This window comes from Ciconia boyciana, chromosome 7 (assembly GCF_034638445.1).
Source record: "Ciconia boyciana chromosome 7, ASM3463844v1, whole genome shotgun sequence".
In the NCBI taxonomy this organism is placed as follows: domain Eukaryota; kingdom Metazoa; phylum Chordata; class Aves; order Ciconiiformes; family Ciconiidae; genus Ciconia; species Ciconia boyciana.
In genome coordinates, this window is record NC_132940.1 from 39,447,865 (window position 1) to 39,466,611 (window position 18,747).

Here is an 18,747-nt window from a genome sequence, read left to right on the forward strand (position 1 = left end):
GGACTCCTTGGGTGGGCACCAGCTGGCTTAGACAACCATCTCACCAGCCAAGTGAGCGAGGAGGATCCAGTACACCAAACCCATCGTACATCCCACCAGGGGCACAGCACCTTAAGGGATGGCAAGGATAAACCAAACATCGGGGAGTGATGTCAACAACTTTGTATTTTCTGCTACTTTTCTGTAGCTCACTTCTTGGTCAATAGCCATGTACCAGCGTTGGCTGCACATGGTGTGCTCCAGCCAGGATGAATGGAAGCAAGTGAGCTCACCCAAGACAAGGGCATTTTGCTGGGTGGTCTCCTCTTGGGAAGAGGGGGCTTGATCTTCATCATGTTACGAGAAAGCAAGGAGCTCCAAAAAGGCGGGGGTGGGGAGGGGAGGGGGGAGCAGGGTTTGAGATTTCACAGACAAGGGCCATGGAAGCCTAACGAGTTCAGTAGAACTGGGCTCCTAATCAACTGGGATTCCCTTGGAAATGATAGCCTCTAAATACAGAATTAGTTGACTGAGAAGACAGAGCAGCCATAAACATCAATAGCATCTGCAATCACACGGACTAGGATAAATTAAAAGGACACGCAGTCTTCACGCCTGGATATGCACAGGACATTCACCCATGGGATTGCAGGGGGATCTCCCCAGCAGCATGCTCGCACATGTCTTATGGCTGCACCATGCTCAGCTACAAAGCCAACCTTCAAGGCCATCAGTGCAGAGGCAACGCTGGAGTAGGTGCAGTAAGTTTTGCTGAACTAATGCACCAGACCTGTCCCCTTTCCCTGCTGCTCTCCTTCCCCACTGGATTTATTTTGCCTTACTCCAGGATAGCACTGCCTATGAGGAAAGCTCTAAAAATCAAAACATTTATCCTGCATTTCCCTACACGCCACCACTTCTTTAGAGATTCAGGATGAGTCATTGTCTTGGACCACATTCTCCAGAAAAGCTTAGCACTCGCTACAAAAACATGCATCTCAGAGCCCTAAATCTAAAATGCTAGCCATGCTGTCAAAGAGCCCTCACGACAAGAGATGCGCCTGGCATCGTCCGGCTCCTATTTACTAGATCTTATTTTAAAATGTCAAAGGGATTCTGCATGAGCTATGAACATGACAGACTGCTCAGACAGCGAGAAAGCACCATCGAGGGACTCAGGGTTAGAGAACAGCATCCCTTCGCCCATGCACACCTCCTCCCAAAGGCAGCCAAGTCCTTGGCATTTCCCCCCGACACCAAAATTCTGGGGAAAAGCCTCCCTTTTCACCCAGACAAACCCACTGGCTGCCAACAGTCAAAGCCAGACGGTTCAGTCGAGCCAGAAACCAAATCCCCCCGCCAAAATTAGAGGCTTGCAAAGAAAAACCGCGGCTCTGGACAAGCAAGCACAGAGCAAGCGCAGGGCGAGCTTGCCAGCACAGCTCCGGCACAGAACCACTGCAGCCAGATTGATCCAGTATTTTTCAGTGCAGCATCCGACACGTACTAAAGCCTTCAGGGATGCCGGCCAATTATTTTCAGGTGTAAATAAGAACCGAACAACAGCAACAGCATTGCTGGTCTGAGGATGCATCCTGAAGATTCCCCGCTCATGCACTAGCAGTCTCAGAGGGGAGAGGGGGTAGGCAGGGGAGCAAGAGCGGAAACGTGCAGGGATGCTCTGGCTGCCGCTGGAAATGACAAGCTCTGCACCGGCCGCCACAGCACAGCTGTCAAGGGGCAGAGGTGGAAATATTGAACCTCAAATGGAAGAAACTGCAAAAGCTTGTCAGCAAGCAGCTCCCCACACCACCTCCCCTCCCAGCACCGGCCACCGTGCCGAGCGTCGTCTCTCCGGTTTTTGCACCATATGGAGTCAGCTCGCGAGTGCAAATGAGGCAAAGAGCATGAGAGGCAAAGGGAAATAAATCTGTGCCGCCACGGCAGCTCACGGAGCTGCCAGCAGCACGGGGAAGCCTGTATCGGGACACGGCTTGGATGGGGGAAGGCTCTGCCTGCATCCCCTGGGGATGCCTTGGCAGAGAGCCCCGTTGCCTGCCCAGCCCTCCCTGCCATAAAGCTGCACACGCGGGAAAGGGGATGCGGCAAAGCCAACAGGTCTCTCACAAAGGGCAGAGCACCCTGTTAGCAGACCCCGTGAGCAGATCCCACTGGGTTTTTTTTTTTTGCTCTGGCCCCACATCCAAATTCTGCTTCCCAAAATGCCCTGCAAACACATCCCTTGGCTCTCTCAGCTTTGCCCAGGACTTATCTTTTTCTTCTTTTCTTTTTCCACTTTCAGATTTGGTCAAAACAGCCAATGGCCAGGATCTGTAACTATCCCACATCCTCTCCCAAAAATTTTACTATCAATCTGAGCCATACGTATGCATATGACAGCTGGTCCATTGAGTAAATAACAAAATGTGTTTGCCAAGATTTCTAAATGCCTGTTCACGCAAGGTGCCATAACAGCTCTGATGGGCCAGCGGGGCTGTGTAAAACCCTTGCCTGAATACACCGACAGCTACCAGCAACTACAATTGCCCCTTTGGAAGATGCCCTTCATCAGCGGGGTGCACAGCAGGGGCTTCAGGACACATCTTCGTAAGCTCTTGGTGCATCATTCGAACCGTGCCAGGAGCAGTGGGCAAACTGCTGGCTGCCTCCCCCAGCTCCTGCCTGCACAGAGGCAGGGCCAAGTCCTCTGTCCCCCCGCATTCCCCCACACCAGGAGCCCTGGGATCCGTATTCTGTGAGAAGAGAGGAAAAACAAGCACTTCTCTAAGTCAGCCTTAAATCGCAAGATTTTGCTCAGGACCGTGCTTACGCCGAGCTTTTCCTGCAAGTTGCAGCGGCCAGTTGAGCTGCTGAGTGGTCACAGCTCCCTCCGGCCCTGGGAGGCAAGGAAGAGGAAGAAGAGGAGGAGTAAGAGGAGGATGCTGGCAGGAGGCACCACTTGGCAGCCAGCCTGCCCAGCACACCCCTGCCTCCAGCCCCAGCACCTGCGCGGGTGCAAGCTGAGAAAAGGCTCTAGCATGAGGACAGCCATCTGTGCACCAGGAGCCGTGCCAAGGCAGGTTCAGGGGATTATTTTCCCCCCCCTCCTCGCCAGGACGGTCTCCTTCCTGAGTGCACGGGTAGAGCTGACTTAACACATGGGCGACACCTCACCAAAAGCCTTCAGCATGGGGTTGCAGGGAGGTAAGCAAGGCAAAGTCCACCACAGCCACCTCTGGCAGCCAGCCAGCCTGGTCACCAGCCGACCCCCAGGAGGTACCTACAGTCCACCACGGGCAAGGGATGGTCCCAGCATGACCAGCACGGCTCCATTTCACGCAACGCCTGCTCTGCTCATTTTTAAAGTGGCACCGGTTGATGATAAAGTTCCCTCTAAGCTCATCTCCATACCCACCTCTTCTCCTGATGATGCTGACCCATCCTCCCTGATTGTGGTTTCCTCACTGAAATAAATCACTTTAAGTGCACGTTGTGCTCTGGATCTCATTACTGTTCATCATCTTCTGCGCAACGGAGCTGTCACATCCTCACAAACTCTGTCACCTGGGCAACATGGGAGCGATTTGGGAGGGCAGACAGGTGGTGAGAAAGTGCCTGCAGCTCACCAGGGTACCAGGAGCTCCCCAACCCTCTCCTCCACAGCTTTCGGACGGTGGGCTCACACCTTCAGCCCCACGCACCCCTCACGGCACAAAAGCTCAGGAGAACAAAAGAAGGTGCAACACACATGCAAGATGGGATCATTGCACACAAGCACTCAGAAGATGGAAGATGGCAGATGCACCTTGATGGCCAAGAGGGTCTTCCTTCAGTGAGGTATGTCCCTGCAGGGAAACCTCCTTCAGAAGGGGTGGCAGAAACTCTCTCTCCTCCCCAAATTTAAACACCTAAGGGAGGGAAGGAGGAAGAGCTGGGCACAGGAAGAGCTGGGCACAGGGGCAACAAGATGGTCACCAAACCTTCTCCAGCCCGGATCCTAGGCAGCAACATGTTCAACTCTTCATCACAGATGGGCGCTTCCAACTCCACAAGGTTACTTCAGATTAATCCAGAACAGAAGATCATGGTCGCGCTGCACACAATAAATTAAAAGCTCTGTGCCAAAACCCTGTGAGGACCACTCAGACAATAGCAACGCAAAGGCATCATTTGCCTGTCACATTGCTTTCAAAAGCCATACCCTCAGAAAGCAAGAAAGGGAGCAATTAATGCTGCTGCTAATCTTGTAGTGTCCACAAAGACAGGTCTGTTGTTTTTTTAATCAAGAAGGGAGTGTAAGTGCCACCAGCTTCCAGACGGCCAGCAGCCCCGCAAGGGGCTGGGACCTGCCTGGTATGAAAGGCCAACCCAGCCAGCAAGGAAGGAGCTGCTCACGAATCACCACGCAGCTGACACCCGCATCCCTGCACATCAGCATGGCTCCCTAGGAAAAGGAGCTGTTTCCTGACACAGTATTTGGGAAGGTGCAAAGGTTCACGTTTCCCACCAAGTACACAACACCTATGTACCCCCTTGAGCATGGCCATGAAGAAGAGATGCTGCTCTCATGCCTTCCATAAGGTCAACACTCACGTTTGTCCCTCCGTCTCCCCCATCTCATCTCAACTTCATAGGAAAAACACCCCTCACTGCCCCAGCAACCATGGCAGGAGGAAGAGACTCCTGGAGATGCATGTGCACCAGGACATCCATCACTGCCAGGAAGGACATCCCAGGTAGGGTCCCACAACCTTCGTTCAGCTCTCCCAGCATCCCATCCCTCCCCAAAAACCCAACTAGCCTCCTGCAGCTCAACCTGGAGACCCCACATCCCCCACCTTGCCCAGGGCGCTTGCACACGTGTTCACACATGCCAGCACAGAGCAGGGGGGAAGCCGCGTTGCAGAAATAACACAGGCACACAAACAAAAGAGCACAAACCATTAATCTGGGTGAACCAGAGGAAATGAAATCATTATGTCTGCAGCTACAACATCCCGAAGAACAAATTTCCTGCCTGGATAATAAATGGATTCTTTTGTTTCACGTTGGCCCCAACCATGTGACTGTCTTGGCCTAATCCTCATCTAAAACATCTTGCTGTATAAATACCCAGACGGGCTCGAATTTCAGTTGCTAAAAATATGTTTTAATTATAATAATATATAACAACAACAACAACAAAAAATCTACATCCACAGGCTCCCTTTGCCTCCTAAACAACCTCTGAAGGCTTTCCAGCACGCAGGCAAGCAAACAAAAAGTCCAAAAGTTGCCAATTACAGCTGAACAGCACAAATGCAATCTTTGAAAGAAAGACTGAGGCACCCGAACGGCAGCCCTGGGTTAACACCTGCAATAAATAACCCCTGCCAGAAAGAGAAACCATGGGTGCATGAGCATTTTAAGTATTGACAGCCCAGAAGCATCCTCAGGTGCCAGGATGGGGACCAAAGCCACACAGCACACCGATGATGGCTCCTGACCTCCAAACCTTAGGGATGTGCAGGTTTTCTTCTGAGCCAGGTTTTCTTCCGGTGGCTTTCTGATGCCTCACTAGAGCTTGGAATTTATTCGTTAGATGGATGGGGAATGCAAGTACTGGCCTCCCCTAACCGCGAGGGTATTTGTCAGCTGCAGGAATGGCTCTGGGGGTCTCAAGGGATGCAGGCCTCTAGGAGAGTTGCGTGAATTATTGGTTTCAGCTGGTTCTTTAATCTGCAACTCCACCAGATCACTCGGTTAAAACTGTTTTTGCATCTAACTACATATTTTGCTTCTGATTTCAGCTTCTTTTCACTCACTTTCCCAGGTTTACAAACATATAGCAAACACTGCAACAAGTTTCAGAACAAGATGTGGTTTTGAATCCAAACATCAAAGTGCCTTGGTGCAAAAAGTCTAAATTGTTTGGATAATAGAGACCTCCATGAATGGAAATGAGCTCAAAAATCCCCCCGAGCTAGCGGGCAGCTAGAGGCAGAAGATTCAGCCAAGCCCACCACGCTCAAACATAGCTCTTACTGACTCAGGGCGGTACTTGTTCTCCATCACCTCGAGCATCCCAGCACCCCAAGGCAAAACCTCTTCTCTTCAACTTCAAACATAAGCAGAGGAAACCCTCGTTTTGAAAGCCAGCTTGGTGCATCGTGCCAGCAAAACTTCAATTTCGTTTTCCTTTGTGGGTTATCTTTAATTTCAATTATATTTTGGATGCTGGGGTAAGTGTCCAATCACAGCTGCTGCCTCATTTCAATCGCTTATCACTGCTGTTTCTTCAAGGAAGGGGGGGGGGGGGGGGGGGAAGGGAAGAGTCCTTGGAAACTAAATATTTACACACCCACATACAGTAATCCCAGCAGATCCAAGGGTGGGAAGCCTATTTAAAAAAAAAAATCCCTAATTACTTTCCCATTTTAAAGGGAATAATCTGGCGATTAGCTAGAATGCTTTAGTTAAGTAATCACATATTTTTTGAAGACGAATAATCTGCCGGCATGTGCATGCACAGGATAGGGGTTTGACAAACCATTTCTATATGCTTCCCTCACATACAGCTGCCGACAGCCAAGCAGCACAGAGGAGCCAGAGGCACAGCAGACCGTCAAGGGGTCATTAAGTGCCACCCTCAGGAAGCCACGCCTGGGATGACGTGCACCGTGGAGGGGGATGCCAAAGCCAGCTTGGCCAGCAATGTGTCCCCAGTCCCTGGATTGCACCCCAAGGAAACCTCCTTGCTGGGAAAATGGCAACAAAGCCCCAGACACTTTGAAAGGCCATTGGTCACCTTGCAACAATGCCCCAGCTAGCGCCCACGTCCCTACCAGCAGTGCCACAAGCAGGAAAATGCAGCGGGTTATTAGTGCAGCGCATTGGTTTATTGGGAGCATCTTTCAGTCCCTTTTTGCTGAAGATTTAACAAAGACGAAACTTATTACCTTATCAGACAGTAAAATGGTTTCTGTTGGAGAAAAATCTAAATAATCCAGACCAAGAGATGTATGCAAGGATTTCCAAGGTCCCCCCTGCCACAGCAAAGCAAATAGCAGCTATTTGCTAATTAGCAACAGCCACTGTGTTGCTCAAGGAAAAGGCTGAAGTCTTCAGGATAGGTGAAAGTTTGATTATGAGACTCGCACGGCAGATCATTTAGAAAGATAAAACCGTGTTCGCTCTGCCGCAGCCAGCTATTAACAGTGGAGAATGTTATTTCAGGTAATAAAGAGCAAGACCTGAGGACCAGCCTGGGAATTCAAATTTACAACTTGTATCAAATTCATATGCTGTAAAACTTCACCTAGTTTGTAAGTTTCTCGCCAACTTCATAAAACATGTTTTATTATTATTGTTTTCTGACTCTCCTGCCTTAATAAAATTCCTCTCCCAGCCTGTGTGGGTGTTGCATTATAAACATTTGCACTTTGATTCATTCAAGACTGAAGAAAGCTTTCAAGGTAACCTATTAGGAATACTTTAAACGTTTCAAAGACATCCCAGTTTCCCCTGAACGTCACAGAGCTTTAAAGAAATAAAAACGTGCCTTGCCGCAAACCACCTCCAAAAATCTGCTGGGATGGTGACTCAAGAGATCACGTTTGGGAGCGACTGAGTCGCACACCAGCCCAGTGGGGTCCGTGCCTGGCATGGGGTGAGAAAACACAGGGGTTATCGGGGCACAGGATAAGGTATGTACCCACCCATCACTCCCCAAGCCCCCTCGGCAGGGAGCCCCGGTGATGCTGCTGAGTGGGTCCCACTCGTTGGAGGCAGCCAGACCATCTTCTCACAAGTTAAGGACCAGACCGTGCAAAAGTAGGGGTTTCCCCATCCCCAGTCAGCCCCGGTGAGCAAAGTCCAGTGCCAGCACACAAAGGCAGACCTGAAGGGTACTCTAAGCATCCTCCTCAAAGCAGCCCATTCTCTCCGGCCTCAGCCAAAGCCCATTGAAGCTAATGAGCGTCTTTTTATAGCCTTTGGCAGGCTTTTGAGCAAGCCTTTCAGCGCAGCAGACTCCTGCATGTGCGCAGTGGTGCCAGCCATTTCAGTAATAACCCATGCACGGCGCAAGGAGGGATAATAAAAGCCAATTTTTAGACAGATACTGAACACAACTAGCTTGCAACCTTACAGCTCCCACCAGCCTGCATCCACCTCCTCTCCTCCGCAAGGTTGGCTTTGGCATCCATGGCTCGGCGGGGGCATCACCAGCTGATGGCCAGAACTTGGGAGGGCCCTACCCAAGATGGGTCCAAAGAAAAAAGGCACTGGTGCCTTTAATTCCTGCACAGCTGATGCTTTTCTCCATTTCACTGAGCAAGAGTAAGGTTACCTGGTGTGATGCACATGGCTCAAGGAGCCACATGTCCCTCCCCAGGAAACGCGGCATAGAGCTGATCCTCCTATATTTTATTAAACCAGAAATTACTGCTTTACAGCTTCGTATCTGGTCCCAATAACATCGTTATATGTGACCTCACAGTGCCTCTGTCGAGAGCCTGACAGGCTCAAACGACTTAGATCCTCACCAGCAATTTCATCTCAAGGGGCAAAGCACGGACAGCAGAGGCCATGCATCTCCATGGGGTTCACCCGCTTGTGTGAAGCTTCTGGACAGCTTCAGCCAAACCCCACGGGCTGGGGAGCAGCTCTGTGCATCTCGGGCTCACTTGCAGCCAGGTCGTGCCCGTGATTTCCAGCACTTGATAAAGGATGCAGAGACCCAACATCACTGCTTTAAAAATAACTACGGCAGAAGTGCAGGGATGGAGCAGCCACATGGTGAGGGCATCTCCGTGCTGCTACGTACCGCAGGCAAACACCACCTATGGAACAACCTCACTGGCACTGCGGGTACGCTACGTGAGCCAAAGGTCCTGAACGAGTCAAAAATACTGTAAGAAGCACTTCTGACAATACACCAGTGATCTTGAAAAGCCAAATTTTGTTCTTTTCAAACACATTTGTTTCAAATGAAAAGCAGAGCTGATACCTCTCGGAGCACTCTGAAAGCATCCCGCTCCTGCTCTGTCCCTATGTGTCCATATCCATGTCCATGGGCATCTGGAAACATGAAGCTACAGGTGTTAGGTGAAAAAAAAAAAAATTTAAAGTGCCCAGCCACCTACCAAAGCCAGCCCCCAACTATATCTAAGGGCCACCCCAGCTTGTCCCCAGTACCTCAGGCTGCCCCCTTCCCATCTCCCCCCAGCCAGAGAGCAGGGGGCTGCCCAGCGGGACTGGAGCAGCCCCCCTCAGCCAGCCCCATTCTCCTCCTGCCTCCCAAGGATGGCGTTTCCTTTTCAACTCTTCTGCTGGGTTCCTGGTTTTCCAGGGGAAGATGTAATTCACACCCCTTTGCCTCTTCTGTGGTGATTTAATGTCTTTTGAGCAAAAAGCAATTATCCTCATATCAACAGGACCCTAGCAAGGATGATAATGAGTCAGCTCTGACCCTGCAGCTAAGGAAGCGGCTGAAGCAAGTAGAGGCCTCTAGTAATCAAAGGCCCATCCCCAGCCTCTGATTGCAAAAAAAATAAATAAAAAAACCTCCATAAAACTTCAATCGTTGCCATTCCCTGCTCCATCTCTCCACCCATGGTGTAGGTTTTAGCACCAGGAGAAAGGGGACCAACACCAGCCCGGGGTCCCTCCCACTCTGACACACAAGTGCATTTTGGGTGTTGCTTGCCAGCTCACCCGCAGTACCCCACAGCAGGGAGCAGGCACGGGGGGGATTGATCTTGTACTCAAAAGCAGACACTGTAGCCCTGTTTTCCCAGGTTTTGGGGCTCAAGGAGAAGCACCCCTCCATCCGGAGTCGAGCCCGGAAGGCAACAGGAAAGCGACCTGCCCTGCTCCGGGACTGGCATACAGGGCCAGGCAAAAAAAGGTGTCCCCACGCTCTGCCCTACAAACAGAAAGAAAATAGAAAAAGGGATGCAAAGACATGGACATGCAACAGGTCTTGGGCTTTGCAGGAATGGAAAGGCTCCCTGGCAGAGCCAGGAGCAGAGAGCACCCAATGCTGCCAAACACTGGGGCAGTGGGCTGAGCTGCCCTTTCCCTCAAAAAAAAAAAAAAAAAAAAAAAAAAAATCACCAGGCAAAGACAGCAAAACCCAGCCATGTTCAAAGCAATACATGGAAGATGCTAGTTGGGTTTGAATAATCCAAAACTTGGTGCCCAGTTGCTGCTGGGATGGAGCACACAGGGTACTGGTGCATCAGAAAGGTGGGCAGGATGCAAGAAGGACTTTTCAGTAGAAAATATCATTAAATAATCCTTTAAAGTCATGACGAAGCCCCCATCTGGGATGGGAGGAAACAGCAAGGATTTCCATAGCCTCTTACTTATTCCCAGACAACACTTTTATTTGCTGCATAACAAATTAAAGCTTAATCAGCTTCAAACACCAGTAACACTGACTGGATGCCTCCCCAGATATTAAACGTTTTTCTCACTACACTAATCAGCACATAACTGAGGTGTTACTTATCCCTAGTTATTTGGCATGGCTATTTCCAAATTTAAAAAAAAAAAAAAAAAAAAAACACAAACAAACCCCCCCCCCAACTTAATACTGTAAAAAACCCCAAGATAAACTTAATACTGCATTTTTTTCTCCCCCCCCATCTGCCAAGACCTTGAAAGGACTGCACCTGCTTATTAAGAGGTACAACTTAGAAGAGAAAACAAGCAAATTATTACAATCATTATCTAAAACCACTCCCAGGCCTCTCCCCTTCCAGGCGACCACTTGCCACCGCCTTCCACCTGCCCTGAAAGTGGATGGCACAGAGATGCTGGCCACGAGGATGCTCTGGGGGCTGCAGGGACCAGCTGCTCTGGGGCTCCTCTCCTCCCCCTGGGAACATCCCGACTGCCAGGTTTAGCTTGGAAGAAGTGAGGCTGAAGGAAAGTTGTCTTGCTCGGCCGGGGCTCGGCGCAGAGCCCCTTCCCCTTTGAACTGTTGCCTCTGTGATTTTTCACCGCAGGGCTCCCAGCAGGAACTTATTAAAGCCAGACCAAAGCACGTATGCTTTAATAGTAATTGGGTCACCCTGGGTTGTGGGCTTAGCAGGCAAAACTATAATTATTTAGAAACATCAAGTTTAAATGCCAAAGAGTCTTAATGGAGCTGAGCTAATTAACCAATTTCAATTGAGTAACTGATTAGCTTAAAAAAAAAAAAAAAGAAAAATCAGACAACAACATTTTCTTTTAACAGGTTGTTTTCTTGCAGCAATTCTCAATTGCACAAAAGGACACCAACAACCCCCACTAACGAAATATTATTGTAATTAAATATTCAACAGAAAGCCTCTTCAATTATTCAAAAGACTGATAACACTTGTTTATAATTGGGGTGGTGGGAGAGGTTTCCAGAAGCAGGGATTTTGTACATCATCGGGCTCTGGTTGCAGATGCAAACCCACACGGGCGGACGGGTTGTGGCATCGACACACAGTGCCACCTCTGGCTCAGCTCCGGCCACCGCTCCCATCCCTCCTGCAGAAACCCAACTCAGGGGAGATGGATGCTTTCCAGCCCAGACGTGAGAAAACAGACCATATGGTCCACACGCTTTCTGGATTTTTGTTATTAGACCAAAAATTTAGGGGACTAATGGCCAGTTTCCAGGTTTCACACCATTTTCCGATGGTAGCATTATTCCCCCAGCAGAGAACCAGGAGGAAAAGCAGACCCCGGTGTATCATTATAATTCACTAAGCAGCATTACCATAGGAAATTACAAATTAGCTTTTCAGCAAAGGATACAGGGATATTTAGATTAGCTATAGAGAAACTACAGAACCTTTCAGTCCATTTATCAAAGCTCTCATAGCTCCAACTTCCAGGGAAATGAAACAATAATAAATATTGAGCAGGGAAAGTTAATCTCTGCTGAACGTGCTTTAATAATTCAAAAGTTATGAGAAATAAATAAATAAAGCACAGATCCTTTAGCTCCTACAAACACACGTCCCGTTTTTCTCACCATTTCTCATGATGTGACTTTGTGGAAAACAGATGGTGACAAAAAAAAAAAAAACAACCACCAACCCAAAAAATCAGCTGTGGCTGGGAGTGACCATTTACAGTGCAGGTCGGAGCCCATCCACATCTGCCACTTATCTGGAAAGCCGTAGAGCTGATTTGGGCCAGAGTTTGCTCTCGTTGTCCCCAAGGAAAGGGCTGTGTTGCCTCTACCTGCTACTGGTTGGTGTCTGCATCAGCCCCATGGTAGCTCCCTCCCCTGCACACTCCCAAGCAGCCTCTCATGAAAGCCACTCGCTTTTGGAAAGACTGTATTTTTAGCCCCTAAAAGCTGGACTGTGCAATAACCAGCTCAGTGTCCTGGGGCCATCCATGGTCCCAGCTCTCTCCTGACACTGCTCTGCCATCGCTCTGTCCCTTTCTGCACATTTCTGCTCCAGCACCAGCCTCTGCCGAGAGGGGAAGCAGGGAGGGATGCCAGGAGCTTAGCCAGCGGAAGCACCCTGCATTTACAGGTGGACCACGATGCATCTGAATGTCTTCTGGATTCATGTTCATTTGCCATCCCCGCCACCCAGCACCACTTTGCAAGGTGCTCTCAGTCACCAGTGGACTTCAATTCCCACTGCACAGGTTATCTGCACCACTTCCATCACACCAGCTCCAGCGACCTCCGTAAGCGACACACACTCCGGCTTCCTAACATTACAACCAAGGCTATGCCTTTCCAAATTGCTACCAGCAAATATCCAAGCTTAACATTTGCCTTGCACAAGTATTCATGCGTGCAACGCTTGATAGCTCAAATGTTTGCAGAAAGAGAACAAGGTCAAATTGAAATGCACTTTCAAATTCTAATGAATATTTGGGGAAAACATTCCCTCCCCCAACCCCAACTATTTACTCAGCCTCACTGTGCTGTTAAACGACTGCTTATACCAACTGTGTCTGTTTAGAGGGAATGGAGCGCTGCAGCACCCTTCAGGGAATATCATACAAGTTTGGGTGTCCTGCATGAAACCATTTCCACGCCAGGGTACGATGAGCTCGCACCCCACAGCTGGAAGAGGTAAAAAAAGCCTCCTCCAGCTAGCTGGATCTCAGACGGAGCGGTGCAGCACACACCACAGGCATTACAAGAACAGCACTCCGCAAGCCTCAGCCTTGCTCCGAGCATCTCTTCCATCAGACTCATCCCACAGCACTCCTGCTGCACCAGGGACCAGCATCTCCAAGACTTTGCTGACCTGATTAGCATCGAGTTACTCATTGCCTAAGGTACTATTTTCTCTTTTTCACCAAATCTGGGTATTTCTTTAGCTTGCAGGACCCATCTCTGCTAGAAACATTTATTATTCAGCACTGCGGCCAGAATCCAGAACCAAACACATTTGGGCTACTTCATCACGAAACATCAATATTGTCTCCTGATTTTTAAGGCCAGTGGAAGGTTTTTGCTCTGTCCTGTTGTGTCAGGAGCTGCACCCAGGATGGGCAAGAAGCCACCTTGCAAACCCCCCAGCAGCTCACACCGCAGCAGACAGGGCTACTAAGCACATAGGAGCACAGGGTGGCAACCCAATTTACATACAGAGATGGTGAGCAGAAAGAGCAAAAAAATAAATATATTTATTACAGACCCCACCTTCTTCATGCCTGCCTTTCACACAGCTCCTTCAGGGCCCTTATTTGCATTAACTGCTCCAAGACCATCTTCAGCATCAAATAAATACTAATAACAACAGCCCAACAGGCAGGTTTTCCATTTTCAGCGCTGCTTTTCTGATCCCTCCATCATTGCCAGTGCTCGTTTTCATCTCTAATAGGCTTCCAGAGCTGTGCCGCCAGAGCACTGTAAGTTATTCAACTTTCAGCTGCGCTATGTTCAGGGAAACTGAAATTCAAAGCTTTAATTAAGGCGAAAAATAAATCAAGACCTTCACCTTAAGAACGGAGACCAACGCGAAATTAAGATGCAGGTGAAGTCGCCCGCAAGAGGGGTTCAAGCGGGACTGCCAATGATTCAGGGACAGCCATCTCCACCAGGACTTGAGCTGCATTTGCACGTTCCAGGGACAAAAATCCCCCTCTTCAGGTTTTCCAGCACTTTGCCACACTGCATGGCATGAGCCACCGAGGTCACCTACAGCTTTGGGACAGCAGGACCTTTGGAGACTTTGCCTTTCCTTCACCTCCATCTCCGAGCCCGAAGCACGAGGGAAATGGGAAGGGAGGAGGAAGTCTAAGGCAAGGCATAATGAGTCAGTGATACCAGCAATTAGTCAAAAAAAAAGCAACACAGGCATCTGCAGTCTCAGGCCCCTTTTCCATGACTTGACAAAATGCTTTCCCTTCAGGCTGACAAAAATCTGGGCTTACTCATCATGCCAAGAATAAGGTTTTTCCCCTTAGGGCTTTTCTTTTCCCCAGATAGTTTGTACAAAAAAAGTAAAAGTAAAAGTAAAAGGGATGGTAGGATACTAGCACTTGAAAATTCTCTCTTGAAGACTTATTTCTAGCTTCTCCTTGAAAACTGCTCTGCTTCAGGTGAAACAGCTGGGCCAAAGGTGGAAGCCCACGTGGTGATGGTGGTGGTGGCGGTGCTGGGAAGGGTGGCAGGGTGGCCGCCAGCTCTCAGCCTGCTCGGCGCAGGCACCGCTCCGGCGCCTGGTGGAAGCAGAGGAAGCCCAAAGGATGCCTGCAACAGATGTGTGCATCCCAAGCCAAAACAGGAGGAGAGAGGGCGCCCGGGGCGGGCGGCACACAAGGAGCAGGAGCCAGGGACGTCGCTCTCGAACCAAACCCCCATCCCTGGTCCTCTCCCAGGCTGCATTTCCAAAGGCCAGGCAGGCAAGCAAGCAGATAAGCACGGGAAGCAAAACTAAGCCAGATCCGCAAGCACCAAGCAGGGCTTTCCACCTCCCTCCCCATGCTTTGCTTATCGTGATGCTGCAAGCAGCAATACAGGAGACAGAGAGAAAAACCTCATTTTTAAAAGAGCAGGCGCAAGGCAGGGAGATGATGGATGGGTAAGCAGGTAGGCAGATTAAATAGTGTATGTGGAGGAACTGCACCAAAATGGACATCAGCCCCATCTGACCTACCGACACCTCAAACTCTAACAGCTCCAGAGTTAAAACGTATAACATCAGCCCATTACCACCCTCTCTATATGCTAAATGTGATTATATTTGGTTCAGCTAACACGAGAGAGAGCACGCGAGTGGCTCCCGAGTGATTGCAGGGTGTGAGAGAGTCGGAGTATTTGTTCCTGTCATCTTCTCGCATCCCGCTTCCTCTTCACAAGCCACAAAAAAAAAAATTATATGACTATAAACATCCAGTTATCCAGCAAAAAACAGTCAGCTAAACCACAGGATTTGGTAAAAATCAAGTAACCATAACAAAACTCAGATAAGCGACTCTACTATCTCCAGGTTCATGTGCCACAAGCAATGAGTTAGCAAGGTTTTATGGAGGATAAAGAGAGATGTTTGACCCTGGCTGCATCCTCCTCCCCCTCCAACTGGGTCCAGACCCCCAGATGTCTCCCCCCCATCATCCTGGAAAACAGACTTTTTGTCTCGATTGCTTATTTGGGATGCAGGGAGCCATCCCTCTCTCAGCTGCTTCTGCAGCCCGTGGCAGAGCCAGGCTCCAGCCGCAGCTTTGCCTTGCTGCCAGAGAGGACTGCTGGCAAAACTGGTCTCGTGGCCACTCCAGGGGGAAATCTGGACCCCAGGGTAGGTCAGTCTCTAGGAGATGCTTCAGCTTGGTTAGATAAATCCATGTTTTAATCTAACAAATTCAACCCCTGCACCAGGGGGCTCCATAAGATTTAAATAAGCTCCATAAAAAGGTGTTTTCTTTATATGACCACACCAGGACACTGTCGCCTTAACTCCAAATCAGATTAAATAGCTCTGCCTCAGAAATTCCCCATCCAAAATTTTCCCTTAAATCTCAGATCTCTCCCAGGATACTACTTTACTATCCAAGTAACCTCCTCAGCAGAGTAGAAATAGCACCAGTCTTCAACAGGTTTGGTCCCAGGCAGGGATGCTGGCTCTGCTAGCCTGGCATGTGCTCCCAGGGGTGGCTCAGGCCAAGCTGGAGAAGACCCTGCGTGACACACAGACATGACACCCAGGAGTGCTCTCAGATAGGGACCAAGCCGAGGTCTTCCAGCCAGCCACGATTTCGGCACTGCCTCAAGCAGCTGACGCTGCAAATGCCAGCCAGCAAAGTGCTGCTAACAGGTCTTGCATTTTCACGTGCGGCTTTGCGACTGAGCAAACACACACCTGTGTGCATCACGCTTAGGCAAGCCATCAGCATTTCCATCTCAAGGTATTTCTACGGAGATGCAATGAGGGAGGAAGCCGGACAAATAAGAAAAGCAAACAAACACCTGGGTCAGCCAAAAGCCAGTGGAAAGCAGATGCCGCAGCAAGTGGGCCTGCCCGCCACAATCCGGCAGGCATGCTTGCGAGCAGAGGGCAACCATGGCCAACACCACTCCCACCCCATCGGAAACCATCACAGCAGCGTTTCGGCTCCTGAACCGGCTCCGTGCTGTCCAGAGACGAGCCACTGGTCTCCAGCCAGCTCTGGCAGCTTCCAGTTCAGCCGCAAATGTGCTCACATCAGCTAAATCCCCCCAGCGAGGGGCCAAGCTCCACACCAGCCAGCAGCTCAGTTCGCCCACAAGACACCATGCATCATCTCTCTGCAACCACGCGCTTCTTGCTGCCAACAGGAGAGGGGCCGCACCACATCCCCTGCTCACAGCCACCACTCAAGCGCTGGGCAACCCCTGCCACAAGCCCTTTCACCCACGTTGTACCTGGGAAAAAAGGAGGCAGTGGCAAAATAAAGGAAAAAAAATAATAATATAAGCAATACTTCGGAAAGCCATGCTGGCCACAGAGCAACAATGCATCACCTGCACGAGCCTGGGGTGACCTGGTGGTCCTGCCAGGCCCACCGCCCAGAGGCTGGGTCTCAGCTGCAGACACTGTCCCGATGTACAGCAAGTTGCATGACCAGGAGGGTGATGTGGGAAAGACTTTAGCCCAGCAGCACTAAACTTGCTGAAGGGATGGCCACATATCTGCCCCATTGCTCCACCAATGGCCGAGCATCTCCTGGCCCAGTCCATCCCAAGGGAAGGAAACCCCCTGCCCACACCTCCAGCTGCATCCATCCCCTTCTTCTGCAAAGCTCCCACTGGTGTCGGGAGGCACGGGAGGAGGAGGATGGCCAAAGACAGTCCTCCACACAGCCACGGCCCCTGCAGGTGTCCCACACCGCGACCCCGAGCAGAGCCCTGCCGGGGAGGGGATCCAGAGGGGACCCTGGAGGTGTCCCCCACCGCAACCCCGGGCAGGGCTCTGCCGGGTAGAGGATCCAGAGGAGCCGCCCGTCCCACGCAAATCCGGACGGGTTTCCCGAAGCCGTCACCGAGAGCTGGAAAACCCCCTACCCCTTCCCGAGGCTACCCACGGCCTGCGGGCGTGCTCCGCGCCCCCTGAAGCGGACGGGCGCCGTGCCGGGAGCCAGCCCCATGCCGGTTTGCAGCGCCCGGTAGGCTGCACGGCGGGGGAGCCGCTTCTCCGGCTGGTCCCCGGTTACAAACACCGCGGGTGGCGCTCCTAGCCCACGCGTGCCGCGGCGGGCGCAGGGACTCGCGGCTCAGCATCCCACCTCCCTCCCCCGTCCCGGTCCCGCCTCACCTTCCACGGCGGCCGCGGCGGCGGCTAGGCAGAGCAGCACCACCAGATCCGCAGCCATCGCCTCCCCGGGCCCCGCGCGTCGCTGCTCCGCAGGCGTCAGCCGCTGCCGGCGGGCGGCCGTGAGCGGGCATGGGGGTGCGTCCGCGGGACGGGACGGGGCACGGCGGACCGGGCCGGGCCGGGGCCGCGGGACGGGACGGGACGGGACCGCGCCGCCTCCCCGCGCCGCCCGGGTCACATCGCCGGCGCGAGTGGGGCGCGCGACCACGCCGCCGCCGGCCCCCGCCGCCGCCCGGCCCCGCCCCCGCCCCCGCCCCGCCAATCCCCGCAACGCGCCCCGCCTCCGCCCCGCCCCCGCCGCGCGCTGCCGTCCGAAGGGGGACGGCGCCCCCTGGCGGCCCGCGCCCCCTGGCGGCCCGCCGCCGCCGCCTCCCCCCACCTTTCCCCTCAGCGGGACCCCCGACGGGGCGGACCCTGAGCCCGCACCGCGGGTCCCGGGGAGGGGGCGAGGGGGGCCGGCTGGCTCAGGCCGCCGCAGTCCAATTCCCTTCTTTTGCCCCCAAAAGGAAGCTAGAGCAAACAGGCAGCCCCACACTGAGGCGGGCCCCCTGGCCCCCCAAAACCTGGCTGCTCCCACTTCAGGCTCAGAACACAGCGGCCACACAAGTCAATGCAGTGGTCTCCTCAGCCTCTTGCCTTCTCCCGGCACCCTCACCGTTCGCAGGGCATCGCTCCGGGGCCCGAAGCAAGATGGGCACCCGGGAGCAGCAGCCTGCCCTCCCTTGCTCGGGAGACACCAGGGTCCCCAGCCCTCGGCATCCCCCTGCCAGCACCCCTGTCACCGCTAGCCCAAGGCTCCTGCCCCCGAGGCCACCCATACCCAGGGCGACGTCCTCGTGCTCACGAGCCTTTGGCAGCATGGGATGTCACCCCTGCACAGCCAGGAGCAATTTACACCCGCAGCTGCTGGAAAGGAGCCCTCCAAGAAAGAGACTCGCCCTGTTCCCCTCATCCCATGCACTGCACCAATCCAGCT

At 52.0% G+C, this 18,747-nt stretch overlaps 1 protein-coding gene across 2 annotated transcripts in view; it reads right to left on the reverse strand.

Moving 5' to 3' along the window:
• Window positions 1-17,943, reverse strand: part of EPHB1 (EPH receptor B1) — a 76,413-nt gene extending 58,470 nt beyond the window's left edge. For both annotated transcript variants that reach the window (XM_072867867.1, XM_072867866.1), the window contains exon 1: window positions 17,712-17,943. In XM_072867867.1, coding sequence (XP_072723968.1) covers window positions 17,712-17,769 — 58 coding nt within the window. In that variant the 5' untranslated portion in view covers window positions 17,770-17,943. The remainder of the gene's footprint in view (window positions 1-17,711) is intronic.
• Window positions 17,944-18,747: the final 804 nt, after the last annotated feature.